Raw genomic sequence first — 16,422 nt, 5'->3', positions numbered from 1 at the left:
CAATTAATGTATACCATTGGTCTGGCCAACCGAACTGTCCAACCGAGCTCCTACTTGACTGTGCGGATGCCTCTAGGCTTTTCCAGCCGACAATAAAGCCAATCTTGCGTCTCTCATCTGCGGTCTCTGCTTCGGCTCCGGTCGCTGCCATAGGAGCTATAGCTTGGACTCCTCCTTCCGCCGGCTGCGCCCGCGCGACCTCCCCTCCTTGGTGAACTGTCCCGCCTGCCATAGCCTCCTCCCCCACTTCGTCTTGGCGGTGTTCTGGATGGGGAGCGACTGTAAGAAGAGCGCGATAGGCTTCGTCGTGGTGACCGGCTGCGAGACCGTGTGTACGACCGTGGCCGTCCTCCGTAGGCCCCTCGTCCACCACGGCCGCCTCCGCCTCTGCCCCGACCCCAGTGTCCTCGATCGGGCGACATTCGACGCGGTGGAGATCGATAACGGCCATCCATAGGTGGTGGCCTGTACGCGCCAGGTGGGCCTCCGCCCCTCGGTCCCCGTCCACCGCGCCCATAGCCACCTTCGTAGTCGTCGCGTGGCGGCGGGCCTCTACGCGCAGGCGGAGGTGTCTGTGAGAAACGACGGCGGGGAAGGACAATGGAAACTTGGATCTTCGCTCCATCTAATTGTGCGTCGTGCATCTTCGCGATTGCGCGTTCGGCGTCGTCGATCTCCTCGTAGAGAATGTAGGCTATGCCGCGATTGATGTTGACTGTTCAACAGTCAGTCCTGCTCTATGAGGAGGTAGGGCGAAACATACAGGTGGGGTTCATGGGCATGGTGAGTTCCTTGATGACACCGTACTTGCCGAATATCTCCCGCACATGGTCTTCTTTGACGTTCCTGGTCAAGGCTTCCACTACGATCTGTTGGAGGGTCAGCGTGCTGGTGCAGGAAGGCTGAGGCAAGCCAGCTCTGAGATTTGCTTCTGGCCCAGGGAGTATGCGTACCTTTGCGCTTCTAGGTGCTGGCGATCGATCTCGTGGAGTCAAACTCCGGGAATAACTTCTTCCTCTCGAACGCGATCTGCTGTCTGGTGTGTAGCTCCGTCGCCCATTGCGCCTTGGAGACGGTGATGTCGGCGAGCGCGATCGAGTAATTGAACGAGACCGTGTAGGCGACCGAGGGGTTACGGAGCGCCGCGGCGAACCTGATTGCGCCGACCGAGGGCGGCTGGGCGATCTTGTATGCGACGGGTCGCGAGAAGGGCTGCGCGTGCGCGAGCGTGCGGGAGATGGAGAACGAGATGGCATGTCTTGGCTGTCGCGCAAATTCAGTCGTAGTAGTGTCCTAGTGCGTGCTCTTCAGTGTATACTCGGTGGTTGGGCTTGTTGTTACTTTGTTGGTCATGTCTAACGCGACGTAACTTTTGGATGGTAGCTCCAAGCTTCAAGCTCGTCTTAGCGCTGGCACGTGACTAGCGAGACGTGTTCGCAAACAGCCATCACATAGTCAAGGGCCACGGCAGGGAATAGATCGACAACGTAGGAAGAGAAATGAATCGCCAGCTTGTACAGATTGCACAAGGTGCATGATGAAAAGCCAGTCGTTCCTCAAACTCCAGCGATACGATTTCATATCTGCCGCGGAGCTCGATTGTGTGATGTCTGCAATTTCAACGTTTGCTGCCAAACACGCCAGAGACGGGCTGAATAGTAGATGTGTGAAGGACCTGGACTTAGACGGTTCCAGTGTCCGCTATTGCGTGACTGTTGGATCGACTGCTGAATTGCCAGCACTCTGACCCGCTATCCGTCCTCGACCCCAGAGCGCGGCGGATACTAGGCGGGTATCGCGGTGGACATAGCTAAATGCGGCGCGCTCAGTGCCGTCGCGTTAGGCATCGAGGGCAGTGGTGACCCCCACCAAGTAAGCAGCTACATGATAGCGCAATTAGAACGCGTGACGGGTCGTCAGATTAGAAGCTCAGAGGTTTGCGTGCTGGAATTGGAGGAGTGAATTGCGTCCGTTAGATTTCATCGCGAGAGGCGGGGTCAAAACAGCCCCACTATCAAATCGCAACTTTAGCCCAACAACGCAGCCTTGAACACCCTCACCGCATTTACCCTCCTGCTCTGCTTAGTCAAAAGTACCTGCATCTACTTCGCCGCATCCCTCTTCATCTTCCCATCACCACAAGCTTCCACAGCACGCACATCAACCCTCCGCAACCATGTCCTGGCAAGGTAAGCAGCTGGAGGCGTCGACTTCGGAAGGTCCTGGCTAACTTTGGGCGCAGAATACGTTGACACCAGGTACATCAAGCCTCCTAATCGACCATCTGCCCATAGCTAACGCTATCACAGCCTCGTCGGCACCGGTAACATCGACAAGGCCCTCATCTGCGACATCGAGGGCTCGACTGCCTGGGCCGCCTCCGCCGACTTCTCGGTAAGTCGTCCGATACAATACGCGCCGGACGCAGCGAGCACTCCAGAATCAAAGCTCCGGTGGCGCATAAACAACAGATTGGTACTGACCAATTACAGCTGTCCGCTGAGGAAAGGGCTGCCATTGCCAAATCCTTCAACGACAAGTCAGAGCCCAAGAAAGTCATCTCGGAAGGTGTCAAGGTCAACGGTGTAAAGTACATGACCATCGAGGCAAGCGACGACTCGCTCAAGGCAAAGAAGGTAGGTGCCAAACATTGCCCACCATAAAGTGTTCAAACACTGACAACAACCCCAGGGAAAAGAGGGCATCGTCGCTTTCAAGACTACCCAAGCCGTCATCATCGCGCACCACCCCGACACCATCCAGACCCCCAACGCCTTCAACTCCGTAGTTGAGCTCGGCGAGTACCTGAAGAAGCACGGAATGTGAAGCGCCTTCGATTCGAGCCTGTTTGTACTTTAGGGATATTTGCATAACCGAGTTGCGGAGCGATGGATGGCATCATGGGCGACTGCTCATGGACATATATATGATTGACGATGGATGAAATAGCCGCATTGGAGGACCCTCTTCGATACAATGACAACTCTCAACCCCTAAAACCAGACCATTCTTTGTTGCAGGTCCCAAAGAGTACTGTGCATCTCGCCGCCGAACTTGCGAATCTAGCTTCACATTTTCACTACAATAGCGGTAAGAGACTAGCATATCGAAGCGCATGTACTATCAAGCGCAGTCACACCATCTCATGTTGCGCGTGGACGTAATAAGCACGGGCCAAATGTGTTCAGGATGTTCTAGCGATGGACGAAAGAGAGAAGACCTAAAGGCCCTTCATACACGCCAACTTCTTCACGACCTTATCTCCAAATGCCTCCTGTAACTGGGCGGCAACAACCTCTCTCTTCTCATCCGCATTCTCATCGAGATCAAACGCGGTAGGGCCCTGCAAACAAGCCCTAATAACACCCTCCACCGTATTACCTAGATAACTCTTTACCCCCCGTAGATGTTGTGGTTCCGTCTGTAGCAACCTCTTCTCCACAGCCCACGTATGCTTAGGCCGTGCCTTTTCAAGATCGATGGACAGAATCTGGTCAATGGTTTTCCAGTAAGCGATCTCCAGTAGCACGATACCGAGCGAGTAGAGGTCGAACGACTTCTTGTAAGACTCACGACCGCCGACGTCTTCGCGATTCCCTCTATGCTGTACGGAGGGATGACGATAGATGTCTGCAGCGGGATTGTCAAGAGGACGCTCAGTCATATCATCGCCGGTTGCCGGGCGGGAATAGTCAAAACCACTGATCAGAGGATCAGAGTAGTTGACCTCGCCGTGCGTGACCTGACCGTTCTCAACTCTTCCTCCCTTCTTCGGAAAGAGGAGGATGTTGGCCGAGCGTAGGCCCTTGTGAAGCCAATCCACCGCATGGAGACGTTCAACTGTCTCGGTAAGAAGTCTCATGAGTGTGATACGGTCAGTGAGCGAAGGTATATCGTTCTCGGGGTTTGCGATGAGTGCGTGTAGAGATGTTGGTTCAGTGTCCGCCGGGACAGACGCGGGCTTTTCGAAGACTAGCCCGAAACGTCCTTCGTCCTCATCGATAAAGTAGCCTCGGCAGAAGGGTGCTCTAAACCGGACTGTTCTGTTGTGCTTACTGAGTAAGGCGGCCAGTTTCTTGACGCGAGCGTGGATCTTGGCGTCCACGGCACCATCCTGCTGCATGGGACCCGTGGTATCGGGTGATTTCCATTCTATCCACACGGGTGTGTTCTTGAAGTATGCTTCCGTACGTACACCTTCATCAATCTCCACGGGAAATTGACTGCCCTGCTTAGGGCGTATGTCCATGTACTGGAGCTCAGTATCACGAATATCCTTTGGCAGATCTGGCATGTTGATCTTTTGTGCATAGCTTGTGGTAAGATCTTCGTGAGAGTCTTCGATAGCAAGGTGAATGAAGTTTTGTTGGGCCAAAGCAGCAAGAGGCTGACGGGCGGCACCACGAGCTGCGACGGCTCCACTGTCGATCAGACCGTCATACTCGGAATCTTCCATCTCTAGCAGTGCCCTTCGAAAGCCAATCTGTTCCGATTGCTGGGATTGGTAGATTTGAACCATGTGCGACATCGTCCTGTTCAGCAAAACTATTTGGTCATTGGTACGTGTCTGCATATCGATGAGCAGGTCCACTTGAGCTTTGTCGAGCGCTTCATGCATCTTGTCGTTGAAGTCGGCCAGTTTTGCGATTAGCTTCTCCATCTTGAGGTGATCAAATACAGCCCATTTGAGCCTCTTTGGTACATCCTTGAACTGTTGCACGAATTTGAGGGACATTTTTACCAGCTCGTCAGTAGGCGGGAACCGGACAGACCTTGCATTCCCTCCACCAGAGCCGTTGGTATCGTCTTCGATCAGGCGATCAAAATTTTGTAGGACGAATGCTTCAGCTGCTTCCTCTAGGAGAGGCTCTGTAAGTCTCTCATACTTCTTGTCTAGCCGGCCGAATGAGAAGAGAAGCTTTTGTTGTTGCTCCATGATGTTGATAATGAGGCCTTTCGACATGTGGTTCAGGACCAGTTTGTCGTCTCGATAATCGAGCTGTACAAGCTTTGCCCAGTTGAGAAGTCGATGTTCTTCCACTTTGAAGTTAACGAGAAGCGCTTGGCAGTCTTTGCGAAGATGACAAGCATCTGCGATCAGTTCGTAACCTAATCAAGATTGTTAACACATGCTCGGGCGTAGTTCAATGGGTCATGCCAACCTTGGATACATCCCGCAAATACCTGAAAGAAAAAGGATACTCCTCCAATCGCTAACTCTGCCATCTCTAGGGTTGTTCGGAGTAACCGTTGAAAGTGACAGCTGGACAGTCTCACCGAGAGAGGAAAGCAATGAGATGAACGCAGACTTGGAAAATTACTCAAGTGTAAGCAGCGAGAAGGCTATTTCTACCAAACCTCCATGGCGACATGAGAGCATAGCACGCCGCGATGCAGGCGCGCAACCTGATCTGTAACCAACACTGCCCCGTGGCCTCGAGCTGAAGGCTGTCATTATATCCCAGACCAATCCAGGAGGCTGGAATAGTGGGTCCGGTAAGGGTAACAGCGCGATGGCGTTTTGCGATACATGACGAAGGCTGCAATCGTGGCTGAGGGGCGTTCTGCTGAACTCGTTTGGTGCAGCAGAGACATCACCTGGAGGTGATAGGCTGTCGGGTGTGTGCCTCGAGGAAAGCCGCGGTCCGCACAGCCACGCCAAGAAGCCACGCGAACATGGACCCTGGTCGACGCGTCGCATGCTGCCACCCATTTGCTCACGATCAAACCAGTGACAGGCGAACCGGTCATCAGAGCTACGACGGGCACCTGGCCCCCCGGAAATGCTTCTCGAGCATCTCAATCCTTGGTATCGCCCCGCAGCAGAGTTTGAGCCAACGCCCTTTATCGCCCTCCTCTTCCGAGCTCCCGTCAAGCTACTCCTCTACCATGCATACCACCTTCTCACACGTCTGCGCTCAACCCCGAAGCCTCTACAACTCCCATCCGTTCGAGTCGTTTGCATCTCTGATACCCACAATTTGATACCGGAAGATGTACCGGAAGGCGATCTGCTCATCCACGCTGGGGACATGACGAATGACGGAAGTTTGGCGGAGATACAGAAACAAATAGACTGGCTGAGCTCGCTCCCGCACAGAGAGATTGTAGTGATCAGTGGGAACCATGATACTTTTCTGGATCCAAGGACACGACCATCGCTGTCCGAACAGCACAGGACTGGAAGGCTCTATTGGAAGAGGGTACACTACCTGCAGCACCGACGGTTGAGCCTAACGATCAAGGCTGAGCCTAAAGACGGCGATCAGATGGATGTTACCACACCCTTGCTCGCAGCGGAGCCAGGTCAGAGGAGGGTACGAATCTACGGCGCACCCCATATACCAGTGTGTGGAGACATGAACGTGCATGCCTTCCAGTATGAAAGGGGTCGAGACGCGTGGTCAGAAACTGTGCCTGAAGACATCGATATATTGGTCACACATACACCGCCGAAATACCATCTGGATCTGTCCCTGCCGACGGGGATCGGCTGCGAGCATCTCCTTGCTGAGGTCAGGCGGGTGAAGCCCACACTACACGTCTTCGGCCATGTGCATTGGGGCGCAGGGCAAACCGTAGTATGGTGGGACAGAGCTCACGATGCATATGTGCGAGGGCTTTCAATCAAGTCCAAGTGGACACGGGGTATCCTGAATCCAAAGCTTTGGTGGAATGTAGTCAGGGTCGCGTACCGTGGTATGAGAGAGCTGCTCTGGGATCGCGTGTGGGGCGGGCAGAGTCCAAACACCATCATGGTCAATGCAGCCCAGACGCGTGGAAATACAGGCAAGTTGGGCAATCCTATCCAAGTGGTCGACATTTGATATCGTCCGTCACATGATACCCAAAGCAGTCGTAATCGTAATGTGTAAACCTCATAATCAACACAGCAGTAAGCACTTGATTGTCGGGAACTCTTTTCGAACTAAAAAGGGTTCTGTTGATTTAGCCTGACTATCTCGAAGGAGAAGCCAAGTACAACAAGGAGACCAGGCGATTCGCCGTTCCCCGCGACTTTATTTGATTGTGGTCATGAAACCATAAATCGTGCATACCATGCCATGCCATATTCCACCACTGAGCCAATGATTTGCGCACATGCTCAGAGACGACGACCACGGCGACCACCCTTCCTCCTGGTGGAGTCGGATGGGGTGGGAGTAACGTCCTCGATACGTCCGATGCGCATACCAGCACGGGCAAGAGCGCGGAGGGCGGACTGGGCACCGGGGCCGGGGGTCTTGGTGCCGTTACCACCGGTGGCACGGATCTTGACGTGGAGAGCGGTGATACCGAGTTCTGCAGATGTTAGCTCCTGTTCCTGCTCCAGTTTATTAATTCGAATTATCTTACCCTTGCAGCGGGCAGCAACGTCCTGGGCTGCCAACATGGCGGCGTAGGGAGAGCTCTCGTCACGGTCGGCCTTGACCTTCATGCCCTTTTGTACTGGTCAGCGTGTGTCGCACGCAGTCGACATGTCTGCACTTACACCGGTGACACGCGAGATGGTTTCGCGGCCAGAAAGATCGGTGATATGAACGAAGGTGTCGTTGAATGAAGCGAAGATACGGGCGACACCGAAGACAAGCTCACCCTGCGCTGCTGTCAGTCCATGTCGTCGCGATTTCCAATGTCTGCTGGTCACGCACCTCGCGGACCTGGGGTCCGAGCTGGATGTTCTCCTGGGGAGCGCGGGCGACCTTCTGCTTGGGAGGCATGTTGGCGGTGATATGGGTTTCTTGACGTGACTGGCGGTTCGTAACACTGTCGGCGATCGAGTCGAACTTTCGGTGGTGGGAGGTGGAATTTCGCTTGTTCGCGGGTGTCGGAGCAACCAAAACGCCGTGCTTAGCGCGCCAAGCCGCCTACTTAACTTTTCTTTGGCTGCCGCAAGCGACCTGCAATCTCTCCATCGCTTTGCAATGGGCTGACTTCCTCCACCTCACTCACGCACAAGAGCGTGCGACACAACACCAGCCATGGATGACCGCAAGAGCGTCGGTATTATCGGCATGGGCGACATGGGCAAGATGTACGCCCGCCGGCTGAGCACAGCTGGCTGGAAGTGAGTGCACTCGCGACTGATAGCTTCGGAGCTCCAGTGTCTTCTGCCAATGGTAAGTCCTTCATTTTCTCATCCTCCCCTCCCCCGTTATGATGACCGTGAGTGCATTTGGCTCGAGTACGGCGCATGTCCACACTGCTGCCGTCTTGGTTTGCAGTAATTGGGCATGTTGCCGTCCATGATGTGAATTCTCGCTACCTTATTTTATACACCTCTGAACTACAACCAACTACATCGCATTGTTCATTACTATGGCGCGAACATTGCTAACCAGTGGCTCACAGATCGATTCCTCTCCGTCGAACGCGCTGACATGCTCTCGTTGAAGGGTTCACGCCTGCGATCTTCCAGACAAGTTTGATACATTAGTGGCAGAGTTTCGGGACTTTGTAGGATAGCGCTTTTATATATCAATGAACGAACGCATGCTGAGACTGCGCCAGCCCAGAGTTGAGATCATGCAAAGTGGTCATCTTGTGTCTCGCTGCAGCGACTTCATCATATACAGCGTCGAGGCGAAGAACATCGACGCGGTCGTTAAGACTTTCGGCCCATGTATGCCGCCTCCTGTCACTGGTCAGTGCCGTTACTGACTCAAGTCTACGTTCAGCTACAAAGGTCGGCGCAATAGTCGGTGGTCAGACCTCATGCAAGGCCCCGGAGATGGAGGCTTTTGACAAACACCTCCCTAAAGACGTCAGCATCGTCTCGGTGCACTCCCTCCACGGGCCGGGCATAGACCCGAAAGGGCAGCCACTGGTGTTGATCAAGTATCGCGCCTCGGATGCCGACTTTGCGTTCGTGGAGAATGTTATGTCCTGCCTCGGGTCCAAGCACGTCTATCTTTCCGCCGAGCAGCATGATCGCATTACAGCGGACACACAAGCTGTTACTCATGCCGCTTTCCTCAGTATGGGCGGTGCATGGTTCGCGAACAACCAGTTCCCGTGGGACAGCTCGCGCTACGTTGGTGGTATTGAGAACGTCAAGATGAACATTACCCTCCGCATCTACTCTAATAAGTGGCACGTCTATGCAGGTCTTGCGATCCTCAACCCAGACGCGAAGAAGCAGATTAAGCAGTATGCCGAATCTGTGACCGAGCTGTTCAAGCTCATGCTCGCAGGGCAGCGGGATGAGCTCCGTGAACGTGTGCATACCGCTCGCAAGGCTGTGTTTGGCGATAACGAGGATGGCAAGAAGCTGCTCCTTCGAGATGACTTGCTTGACCGATTCGCTTTAGGCACAATCCCAGAGAAGAAACTCAAAAACAACCATCTCAGTCTACTCGCCATGGTAGACTGCTGGTGGAAGCTAGGCATAGTACCCTACGACCACATGATCTGCTCGACGCCTGTAGGTCCCCATTTTCTTTCCTGTTTACATGGCTCTTTCAAATTCGAATCCACTAACGCACATTCAGCCCTCGCGCATGTGGCTCGGCATCACAGAGTACCTCTTCTGCAACCCCACGCTCCTCGAGGAGGCCATCGACACGGCCATTGACGACAACACGTTCCGCGCCGACGACCTGGAGTTTACCTTTGCCGCCCGGGACTGGAGCTCGCGCGTCAGTCTGGGTAACTTTGATGGCTACCGAGAGAAATTTGAGGAGATCCAGAGATACTTTGAACCGAGGTTTCCAGAGGCGACCAAGTTAGGGAACGAAATGATCAAGGTCATCTTGCAGAAAACTCAGGAAACTTGAGGTTCTGAGTAGAACCATCAAGACTTAGTAGATATTGGAGGAAAGCCCTGCGATAATCATACGCATGAAAGTGGACACGAATCATAACATACAGGTGTAGAATGCACGTCGTGAAGTCAAATATATACATTACGTGCATACTCATGTACCCAGCTGACCCAACCCCTTGTCTTTCAAACTACGTACTTGAGTATTTCACAACTCGCTCGTGTCGGCCGCTTTCACATTTACTTCCTTGTAGCTTGTCCGGACTCGAACTCAGTACTCTCCCCAATATCACAAACCCCAAAGCCTTCTTTGCCCCCCTTGATCCCCTTCCACTCACAAGCCTCTTGCAGCTCCTTTGGCGGTGCCATGACCTCTTCCTCAGTCAACACCCAAGTACCCCAATGCATGCCTAGCGCTCTCTTGCATTTCGTGTCCGCGAAGATGTTGACCGCGTCTTTGGGGCTAGCATGCACGTTGCTGAACATCCAACGAGGTTCGTAAGCGCCAATAGGAATAAGACCGAGATCGAAGGGGCCGCGATGTTGACCGATCTGGGAGAAAGCCGGGCAGGTGGGTAAGTGCGAGTACGCAGCCGAGTAGTCGTCTTCTGTGGTTGGAATGCTAGACGGAACCGTGCGGTAGCCTGTGTCACTGGGTAGGGTAAGCATAAAGAATGAGTCTTGAGCGTGGTACAAAGCAGACGTACCCAGCAAAGTAGACCTTCGCTCCGCCAGATTCCACACTCCAGCTTGCCCAGAGGGTCTTGGCCTTGTCGAAGGGCGTCCTTGCACTAATGTGCTGACAAGGCAGCGCACCAATTGTCGCTGTAATACCACTAGTCTTGTCCATGTCCACCGAACTCACTGAGACAGAGCCAGCCCTACCCCCCTTTTGCGACAATTCCTCCAACTTGACATCTCTACTCTCCCACCAATCTAATTCTGTGACTTTCGTGACCCCGCTCTTCTCGAACCACTCTTTATTGCCCAGGGGCGCAAAGAAATGCGCCTCGGGGAATTTCTTTTTCAAGCGCTGAATCGTTGGGTAGCTTAAGTGATCGTAGTGGTTGTGGCTTATAACTACTGCGTCGACAATTGGCAAGTCTTCGATCTCACATGGAGGGGGCGTGTAGCGTTTAAGGCTCTTTATAGTGAACGGTGCACAGCAATCTTCAAAGACGGGGTCAAAGAGAACACGAAAGCCGCTCGGGAACTCTATATAGTAGCATGCGTGGCCGAGCCACGTTGCACGAAGTCGTGACGTCTCTCGGGAGGGAAGGAATATTGGCTTATGGACTGGTACTGTCGGTGGCGAGGTGTCTGGACTGTTTGCTTGACCGGTAATCTTGCGCCTGCCACGGAGTGTTAGTTCGCGACTTGTAAATTCTCCATAAAGGCGGACTTACCAGAGCATACCCTTGATGAGCAGTTCCCAGGGACTTGACTCTACATAGCTATCCCACGGGTTCGTAAATCCTTTGCCGTTCTTCAGGTGATGTCTCTTTTCATCGGCTTCCTCGGGTTTCGCAGCAATCTGTGCTGGGTTGCTTACCACGGCGTAAAGACCTACGCCAATACTTGCACCACCTACTGAACTCATCTTGAGCGTCCGAGCAAAGTCAGGGTTTTGCCAAAGGGGCTGTCTTTTCACCCAAACCCGGTAGTTTCGCGATTCACTGAGTAGCCTTCGTATGATGCGAGACGAAAGCGACAGGCGAGACATTGGATATATACACACGTCTAGACTAACTCAAGCGGCCCAGATATGAGCTATATTGTGTTCGCGAAAGAGGAAAATCATGCGCGCCCACCCTCGGTTGCGCCGGCCGCATTTCATGTAGTCGGCGAAAAGTTGGGCCAGACCGGAGATAGCCATCGTCGACGTAAAGGCCGTAGATGCATTCAACTTGTCATGCACTCGATCGCTACCTACTGGCCGGGTTCACCCAGGCAACAACAGCATCGGAAGAGCGGCTTGTCTCCTTGTCCGATTCTTTCGCCGTGCGTCCACGCCCAAATTCGCCTGTGCAGACACTCCCGAGGTCTTCAGCTTGCGCGATCGCAGCGCGCGATGTTGCGCGGTCGAATCGGCGGAACACGGTGTCGTCCGCATGACGCATGTCGCATGCAATACGCGGAGCTTGTACTAAACTCCGTCCACCTACGATATCGTTCACCTGAAAGAGAGAGTAGAGGTAATTCATTCATACCTAGTGCTAATGAAATAATAGGCTAAGCTGGATGCTACATCAGAGCTAACTAAACATCGCCGGTGCCGATAACTCGGGATTTGGCGATCACACCCACCTCATACTCGTATTCCTGATGGCTGACTGGAGGTGATGCCTGAGCAGGTCACACCACGTAGTAGGGGAGTGTGAATACAGTGCCCATACCCGTGTAAGTGACGAAAGAGTGCCTCCATACCAAAAGTGCATATCCCAATCTCGTCCTATAGGGACATCTTTAAAACCAAACCCCCTTGTGCGCTTCGCTAGCTTCAAGTAATAGAGAAGTAACATCTACTACCATGGTCGCTCCTCGATCGGCACTTCTCCCGTTGCTTCCCAATAGCTTATCGCATCTTGGTAGGCTTTCCGGTAAGTCTTTCGTCGATCCTCCATTGATGGACGGTCGGGGTTATTCAGGTCGTACTCCTTTTCGATGTTGCGGAACTCTGCATCTGCTGGAAAGATCTTATCACCCGCAGCTGGCTGAATATAAAATATTCGCAAATCTTTGTCGACCCGGTTATCCTGGCTCCAACGCAGCAGAGCGTCTAGATCTTGACATTGACGATTGTAGGTGAGCTCGGGTTCTGCCGCGGGTTCACCTTCGACCCACATGTAGTTGAAGACATCATACTGGACGTAGCAGGTCAGATGATCTACCAAAGCATGGAGACAATGCTCGGTATGGATCCAATCCATTGTATCGCTACAAATGTTAAGTTACGGAGTCAGCGCATACCTCACACGCATTTTACGCGGCTATAACATACTTTGGGTATCGGTGATAATCACGGTAAAGACGCCTCCGGATGTGGTCGAGGCAGTGAATGTTATGAGGGTGTGCGAATCGTGTGATGAACTTCTTCTCGCCGTAGCCGAAGCTTTGTGGGACACTGATATAGCGGTCTGGATCTTTGCCAAGGATGCGCATGTCGTCCTCTGTTATCAAGAATGGATAGCCCGAGGTCAGCGCATGCCATGCTGCGTCGACTTCTGGACTTGGCGGTTGTTGCCAGATGGTTCCGTTGCTGCCTGCGAAGACAGGAACGCTGGTATGGTTGGGGTAAGTGCTGCGATTAATTTTTTCCAAAAACGATGGTTCTTTATCACGCTGTGTTAGTCACGTATCCAACGACCGAAAGACCACATACCAGATGAGCCCCGTTCATTTTGCAGGTATCCACTGTTGGAGATCAAACCAAAGACGAAGAACAAGATGGCCACCACAGCGTACCTCAAGCATGAGCAAAGTAGTGGCAGAGACGGGGCGGATTTGGTGCGAGCTTCAACGCTTGGAACCGTGGATGGCAACAGCCCCTGTGACTCTTCGAGGTCTTCACTTCGAGGCGTTTTACGCGATGTGTGATTCATGGTATTTGGTGCGCAATTCAATAGTAAGAAACCTGTTACGTTCAATACTTCGGCACACAGAGTCAATGGAAGATCGTTGACTCGCTGCGTGCTTTCAAAGACAACAACGACAACGCTCACCACACGAGATGATTACAAATACATCGCGGGACGGAACCTTCTGATAATTCCCAATGAGGGGTACTGCATGCGGGTTGCATTGGTACGGTCCTGCTCCGGCACATCCGCGGGCCTGCCGAAAGCTACATAGGTATCACCTTAGACGTTCAAGGTTGAAGTCCGAACGCGATGCCGAAGACTGCTCGTTCTTCTCCATTAGAGTTTGATGCTCCCTAATTATTACGTCAGCTGGAAACAACTACAAGACGATCGGCGGAAGATAAGAATTCCACCCTTTGAGCAACACGATGATACCACGCCCTTCTACTTTGCAAAGCATACCAGTGAGGAAAAAAGGTATGGAATTACATCTAATGAACACGGAGTCAGAAACCAGCTCACATATGACTATTCAGAACAGATGTTCTACCGCTTCGTGACTTCCCTCGAACAGCCAGATATGGACTCGGAATCCGCATCCACAAGCACCGTAGAAGAGCGCATTGGACTTACGTCACTGTCCCTGAAATACAACAAGGACACATCCAAACCACGGAAGTACCTCGTCTTACGAGCAGCTGCTACCTTTCTCATTGCTATCCTGACTGTATGCGGAGCTTACGCGGTCGGAGCCCAAGCACTCGCAACGCTGACGCGGGATGACGCCACATGTCTGTGCGGTGTCACGACTGCGGAAGGAATCTCGGGGAACTGCAAGTTCGACGAAATCGAGTTATGCTGGTTGAAACCGGAATGCATTGACTTCGAGCTAACGCACGAGTTCACGACGGCTTCTCGTTCTGACAAGGGGGGCGTGTGGCTATACCAGACCGAACTGGATGGCAAATATCGCCTTATCAATGGGACCGAACTATCGATGCTCATTGAGCCCGGGCGGACCATATGGTTCACGTACGAGCAGCATGTTGCGCACTGCGTTTTCGCGTGGAGGAAGCAGTTTCGACAGCAATTCACAGGTATTGTGATGCCTATGACCGCATCGGACGAAGGTCATATCAGGCATTGCGGAGAGATGTTCATGCTGGATGCTAGATTGGGAGAGAGGCGTACTAAGCTGGTCTACCCTTCTGAAGTGTAGTCAGATTAGCTGGAGCTTCAGTCTACCTAGGTACCTAGACACTTTGGCATCTAGCAACGATTAGCGCTTACAAATTACATGCAGTATCATTCCGCCACAAACAATAAACCTCACTCTTAAGACATCGAACTCGGCCGAGCAGCATACGAGCAGACCCGGCGGGTCAAATGGAATTAGTCAAAATACGACACTTCTGCAGACTAGAGGGCATGAGTTGGCCGCATTTCGTCAAACTTTCGGGAAATACATTGCTTTTTACTCAATTTCACATGCTTTCTATAGGCTGCCTCACTGTGCACTTTGCAGGGGACAAAGCTTACATTCGACTTCGAAGCCCTGTTCACTACAACGCGGCTCGGTCAACTAGTACCGAGCTCACCAAGCATGTAGAGTTAGTATAACACGGCAGTTCAGAGTGGAGAATACAGTTCAACAGAAGTTTGGTAAGCTTTCGACACGTGCCTTGTCATTCGTTCAACTCTCATGCCATCTCGTATCTCTAGACCAACGGCGTTAGTTCGGTATCTCAATCACCATGAGACAATTCCCACGAGTGCGGGGTACAGCTTGATGGCAGATTGTCAACTGAAGATATGCGTTCCTGATCGTTCAAGTCTGTCATCGTGCCTCGATTCCGGGGTAGCGGGGTTGCAACTGCATCTCAACAACTCTGACATACGTCCTACAGGCCGCGTAACCGTGCGGGAGACGGACTTGACGTTCATAATAGAGTTACACCTTAGAAGACTGTTCGATCAGCGTCATATTTGTGGGTAGAGAGCGATGTACAAATAGCTGAGCTGAAACGGCACAGGATTGCTATTCCTTACCACACAAACACACTTCGACTTTTGAGAACGAATCTCCACCACCGGATTTCATCGTTCTTTTCGTACAAGTCATCCAATATGCAAAAGATTCTTGTTACCCTCATCGCTTTGGCCGGTTTGTCAGCAGCGACCGCTTCGCGTAAGTTCACACCAGACCAAGTGATAGAAGAATGAACTTACTAAATATCCAAGCTCATGCAGAGGAATCGAAGGACTTCAAGAAGCGTGACACGTACATTGATCTGTTCAAAGATTCTGGACCAGCTCCCGCACCAGACACTGGATCAGAGAAGCGCGACACGTACATTGATCTGTTCAAAGATTCTGGACCAGCTCCCGCGCCAGACACTGGATCAGAGAAGCGCGACACGTACATTGATCTGTTCAAAGATTCTGGACCAGCTCCCGCGCCAGACACTGGATCAGAGAAGCGTGACACGTACATTGATCTGTTCAAGGATTCTGGGCCAGCTCCCGCGCCAGACGCTGGATCAGAGAAGCGTGATACCTGAGTTGATCTGTTCAAGGATCAGGGATCAGCTCCCGCACCAGAAGAGTTTGGAGACAAAGGAGCGATCGGGCCGCTCTAGTGGACGAAGCAAGAATCGAGGATAAGGTGGTTCTGGTGTATATAAAAGGATGAGCATGAATGTAGAGTTTTTGCTTCTCACACTGAACATTTGACCGTGCCAGCACTCGTTACGACCATGCAACACTCCCGACTTATTGCGTGCGTTTTCCTTGTCATTGCAACATATCTCGTGTCTACCACACATTCAAGAGCGCGTACCTCGCTGTATCCTGTCGAGCGTTCAATTAAAGATGCCGAGGACTACTTCCAAAGTCTGGCGGTTCAAGAAACGCACACATACGCACAGGCGGTAGAATCTTATCAGTACCGACGCGGACGATGCCCACCTCCAGGATTCCGGGCTTTTTACGACCGCCTCCAACAATTAAAAGGCATATCAATCGAGCCATTCTGGGATCAAATATACGACGATTTGGAACCATTCTGGGGTGTTACAG

General features: G+C 52.5%; 9 protein-coding genes across 9 annotated transcripts; 5 read left to right on the top strand and 4 right to left on the bottom strand.

The window, feature by feature from the left end:
• Nucleotides 1-2,176: 2,176 nt before the first annotated feature.
• On the top strand, nt 2,177-2,826 carry J4E93_000223 (uncharacterized protein; the record flags this gene model as incomplete). Its single annotated transcript, XM_049338186.1, has 5 exons — nt 2,177-2,189; nt 2,243-2,258; nt 2,310-2,394; nt 2,493-2,636; nt 2,692-2,826. The coding sequence occupies 5 exons, from the start codon at nt 2,177-2,179 to the stop codon at nt 2,824-2,826; spliced, it is 393 nt and encodes a 130-aa protein (XP_049204071.1).
• Nucleotides 2,827-3,220: 394 nt separating this feature from the next.
• Nucleotides 3,221-4,963, bottom strand: J4E93_000222 (uncharacterized protein; the record flags this gene model as incomplete). Its single annotated transcript, XM_049338185.1, has 1 exon — nt 3,221-4,963. The coding sequence occupies one exon, from the start codon at nt 4,961-4,963 to the stop codon at nt 3,221-3,223; it is 1,743 nt and encodes a 580-aa protein (XP_049204070.1).
• Nucleotides 4,964-5,783: 820 nt separating this feature from the next.
• On the top strand, nt 5,784-6,827 carry J4E93_000221 (uncharacterized protein; the record flags this gene model as incomplete). Its single annotated transcript, XM_049338184.1, has 1 exon — nt 5,784-6,827. One exon carries the CDS (start codon nt 5,784-5,786, stop codon nt 6,825-6,827), a length of 1,044 nt encoding a protein of 347 aa, XP_049204069.1.
• Nucleotides 6,828-7,105: 278 nt separating this feature from the next.
• On the bottom strand, nt 7,106-7,721 carry RPS14 (ribosomal protein S14, S11; the record flags this gene model as incomplete). Its single annotated transcript, XM_049338183.1, has 4 exons — nt 7,106-7,302; nt 7,357-7,441; nt 7,493-7,597; nt 7,653-7,721. The coding sequence occupies 4 exons, from the start codon at nt 7,719-7,721 to the stop codon at nt 7,106-7,108; spliced, it is 456 nt and encodes a 151-aa protein (XP_049204068.1).
• Nucleotides 7,722-7,982: 261 nt separating this feature from the next.
• J4E93_000219 (uncharacterized protein) lies at nt 7,983-9,776 on the top strand (the record flags this gene model as incomplete). The annotated part of the gene is made up of 5 exons (XM_049338182.1): nt 7,983-8,068; nt 8,397-8,457; nt 8,512-8,623; nt 8,679-9,424; nt 9,492-9,776. The coding sequence occupies 5 exons, from the start codon at nt 7,983-7,985 to the stop codon at nt 9,774-9,776; spliced, it is 1,290 nt and encodes a 429-aa protein (XP_049204067.1).
• Nucleotides 9,777-10,003: 227 nt separating this feature from the next.
• On the bottom strand, nt 10,004-11,363 carry J4E93_000218 (uncharacterized protein; the record flags this gene model as incomplete). The annotated part of the gene is made up of 3 exons (XM_049338181.1): nt 10,004-10,415; nt 10,471-11,115; nt 11,170-11,363. The coding sequence occupies 3 exons, from the start codon at nt 11,361-11,363 to the stop codon at nt 10,004-10,006; spliced, it is 1,251 nt and encodes a 416-aa protein (XP_049204066.1).
• Nucleotides 11,364-12,288: 925 nt separating this feature from the next.
• On the bottom strand, nt 12,289-12,925 carry J4E93_000217 (uncharacterized protein; the record flags this gene model as incomplete). The annotated part of the gene is made up of 2 exons (XM_049338180.1): nt 12,289-12,700; nt 12,765-12,925. 2 exons carry the CDS (start codon nt 12,923-12,925, stop codon nt 12,289-12,291), a joined length of 573 nt encoding a protein of 190 aa, XP_049204065.1.
• Nucleotides 12,926-13,924: 999 nt separating this feature from the next.
• Nucleotides 13,925-14,563, top strand: J4E93_000216 (uncharacterized protein; the record flags this gene model as incomplete). The annotated part of the gene is made up of 1 exon (XM_049338179.1): nt 13,925-14,563. One exon carries the CDS (start codon nt 13,925-13,927, stop codon nt 14,561-14,563), a length of 639 nt encoding a protein of 212 aa, XP_049204064.1.
• A 908-nt stretch (nt 14,564-15,471) lies between these two features.
• J4E93_000215 (uncharacterized protein) lies at nt 15,472-15,905 on the top strand (the record flags this gene model as incomplete). The annotated part of the gene is made up of 2 exons (XM_049338178.1): nt 15,472-15,532; nt 15,586-15,905. 2 exons carry the CDS (start codon nt 15,472-15,474, stop codon nt 15,903-15,905), a joined length of 381 nt encoding a protein of 126 aa, XP_049204063.1.
• Nucleotides 15,906-16,422: the final 517 nt, after the last annotated feature.

Source organism: Alternaria ventricosa (genome assembly GCF_023758065.1).
Source record: "Alternaria ventricosa strain BMP 2768 chromosome Unknown scaffold_1, whole genome shotgun sequence".
NCBI classification, from domain to species: domain Eukaryota; kingdom Fungi; phylum Ascomycota; class Dothideomycetes; order Pleosporales; family Pleosporaceae; genus Alternaria; species Alternaria ventricosa.
This window is presented reverse-complemented; position numbering and strand designations above follow the sequence as displayed.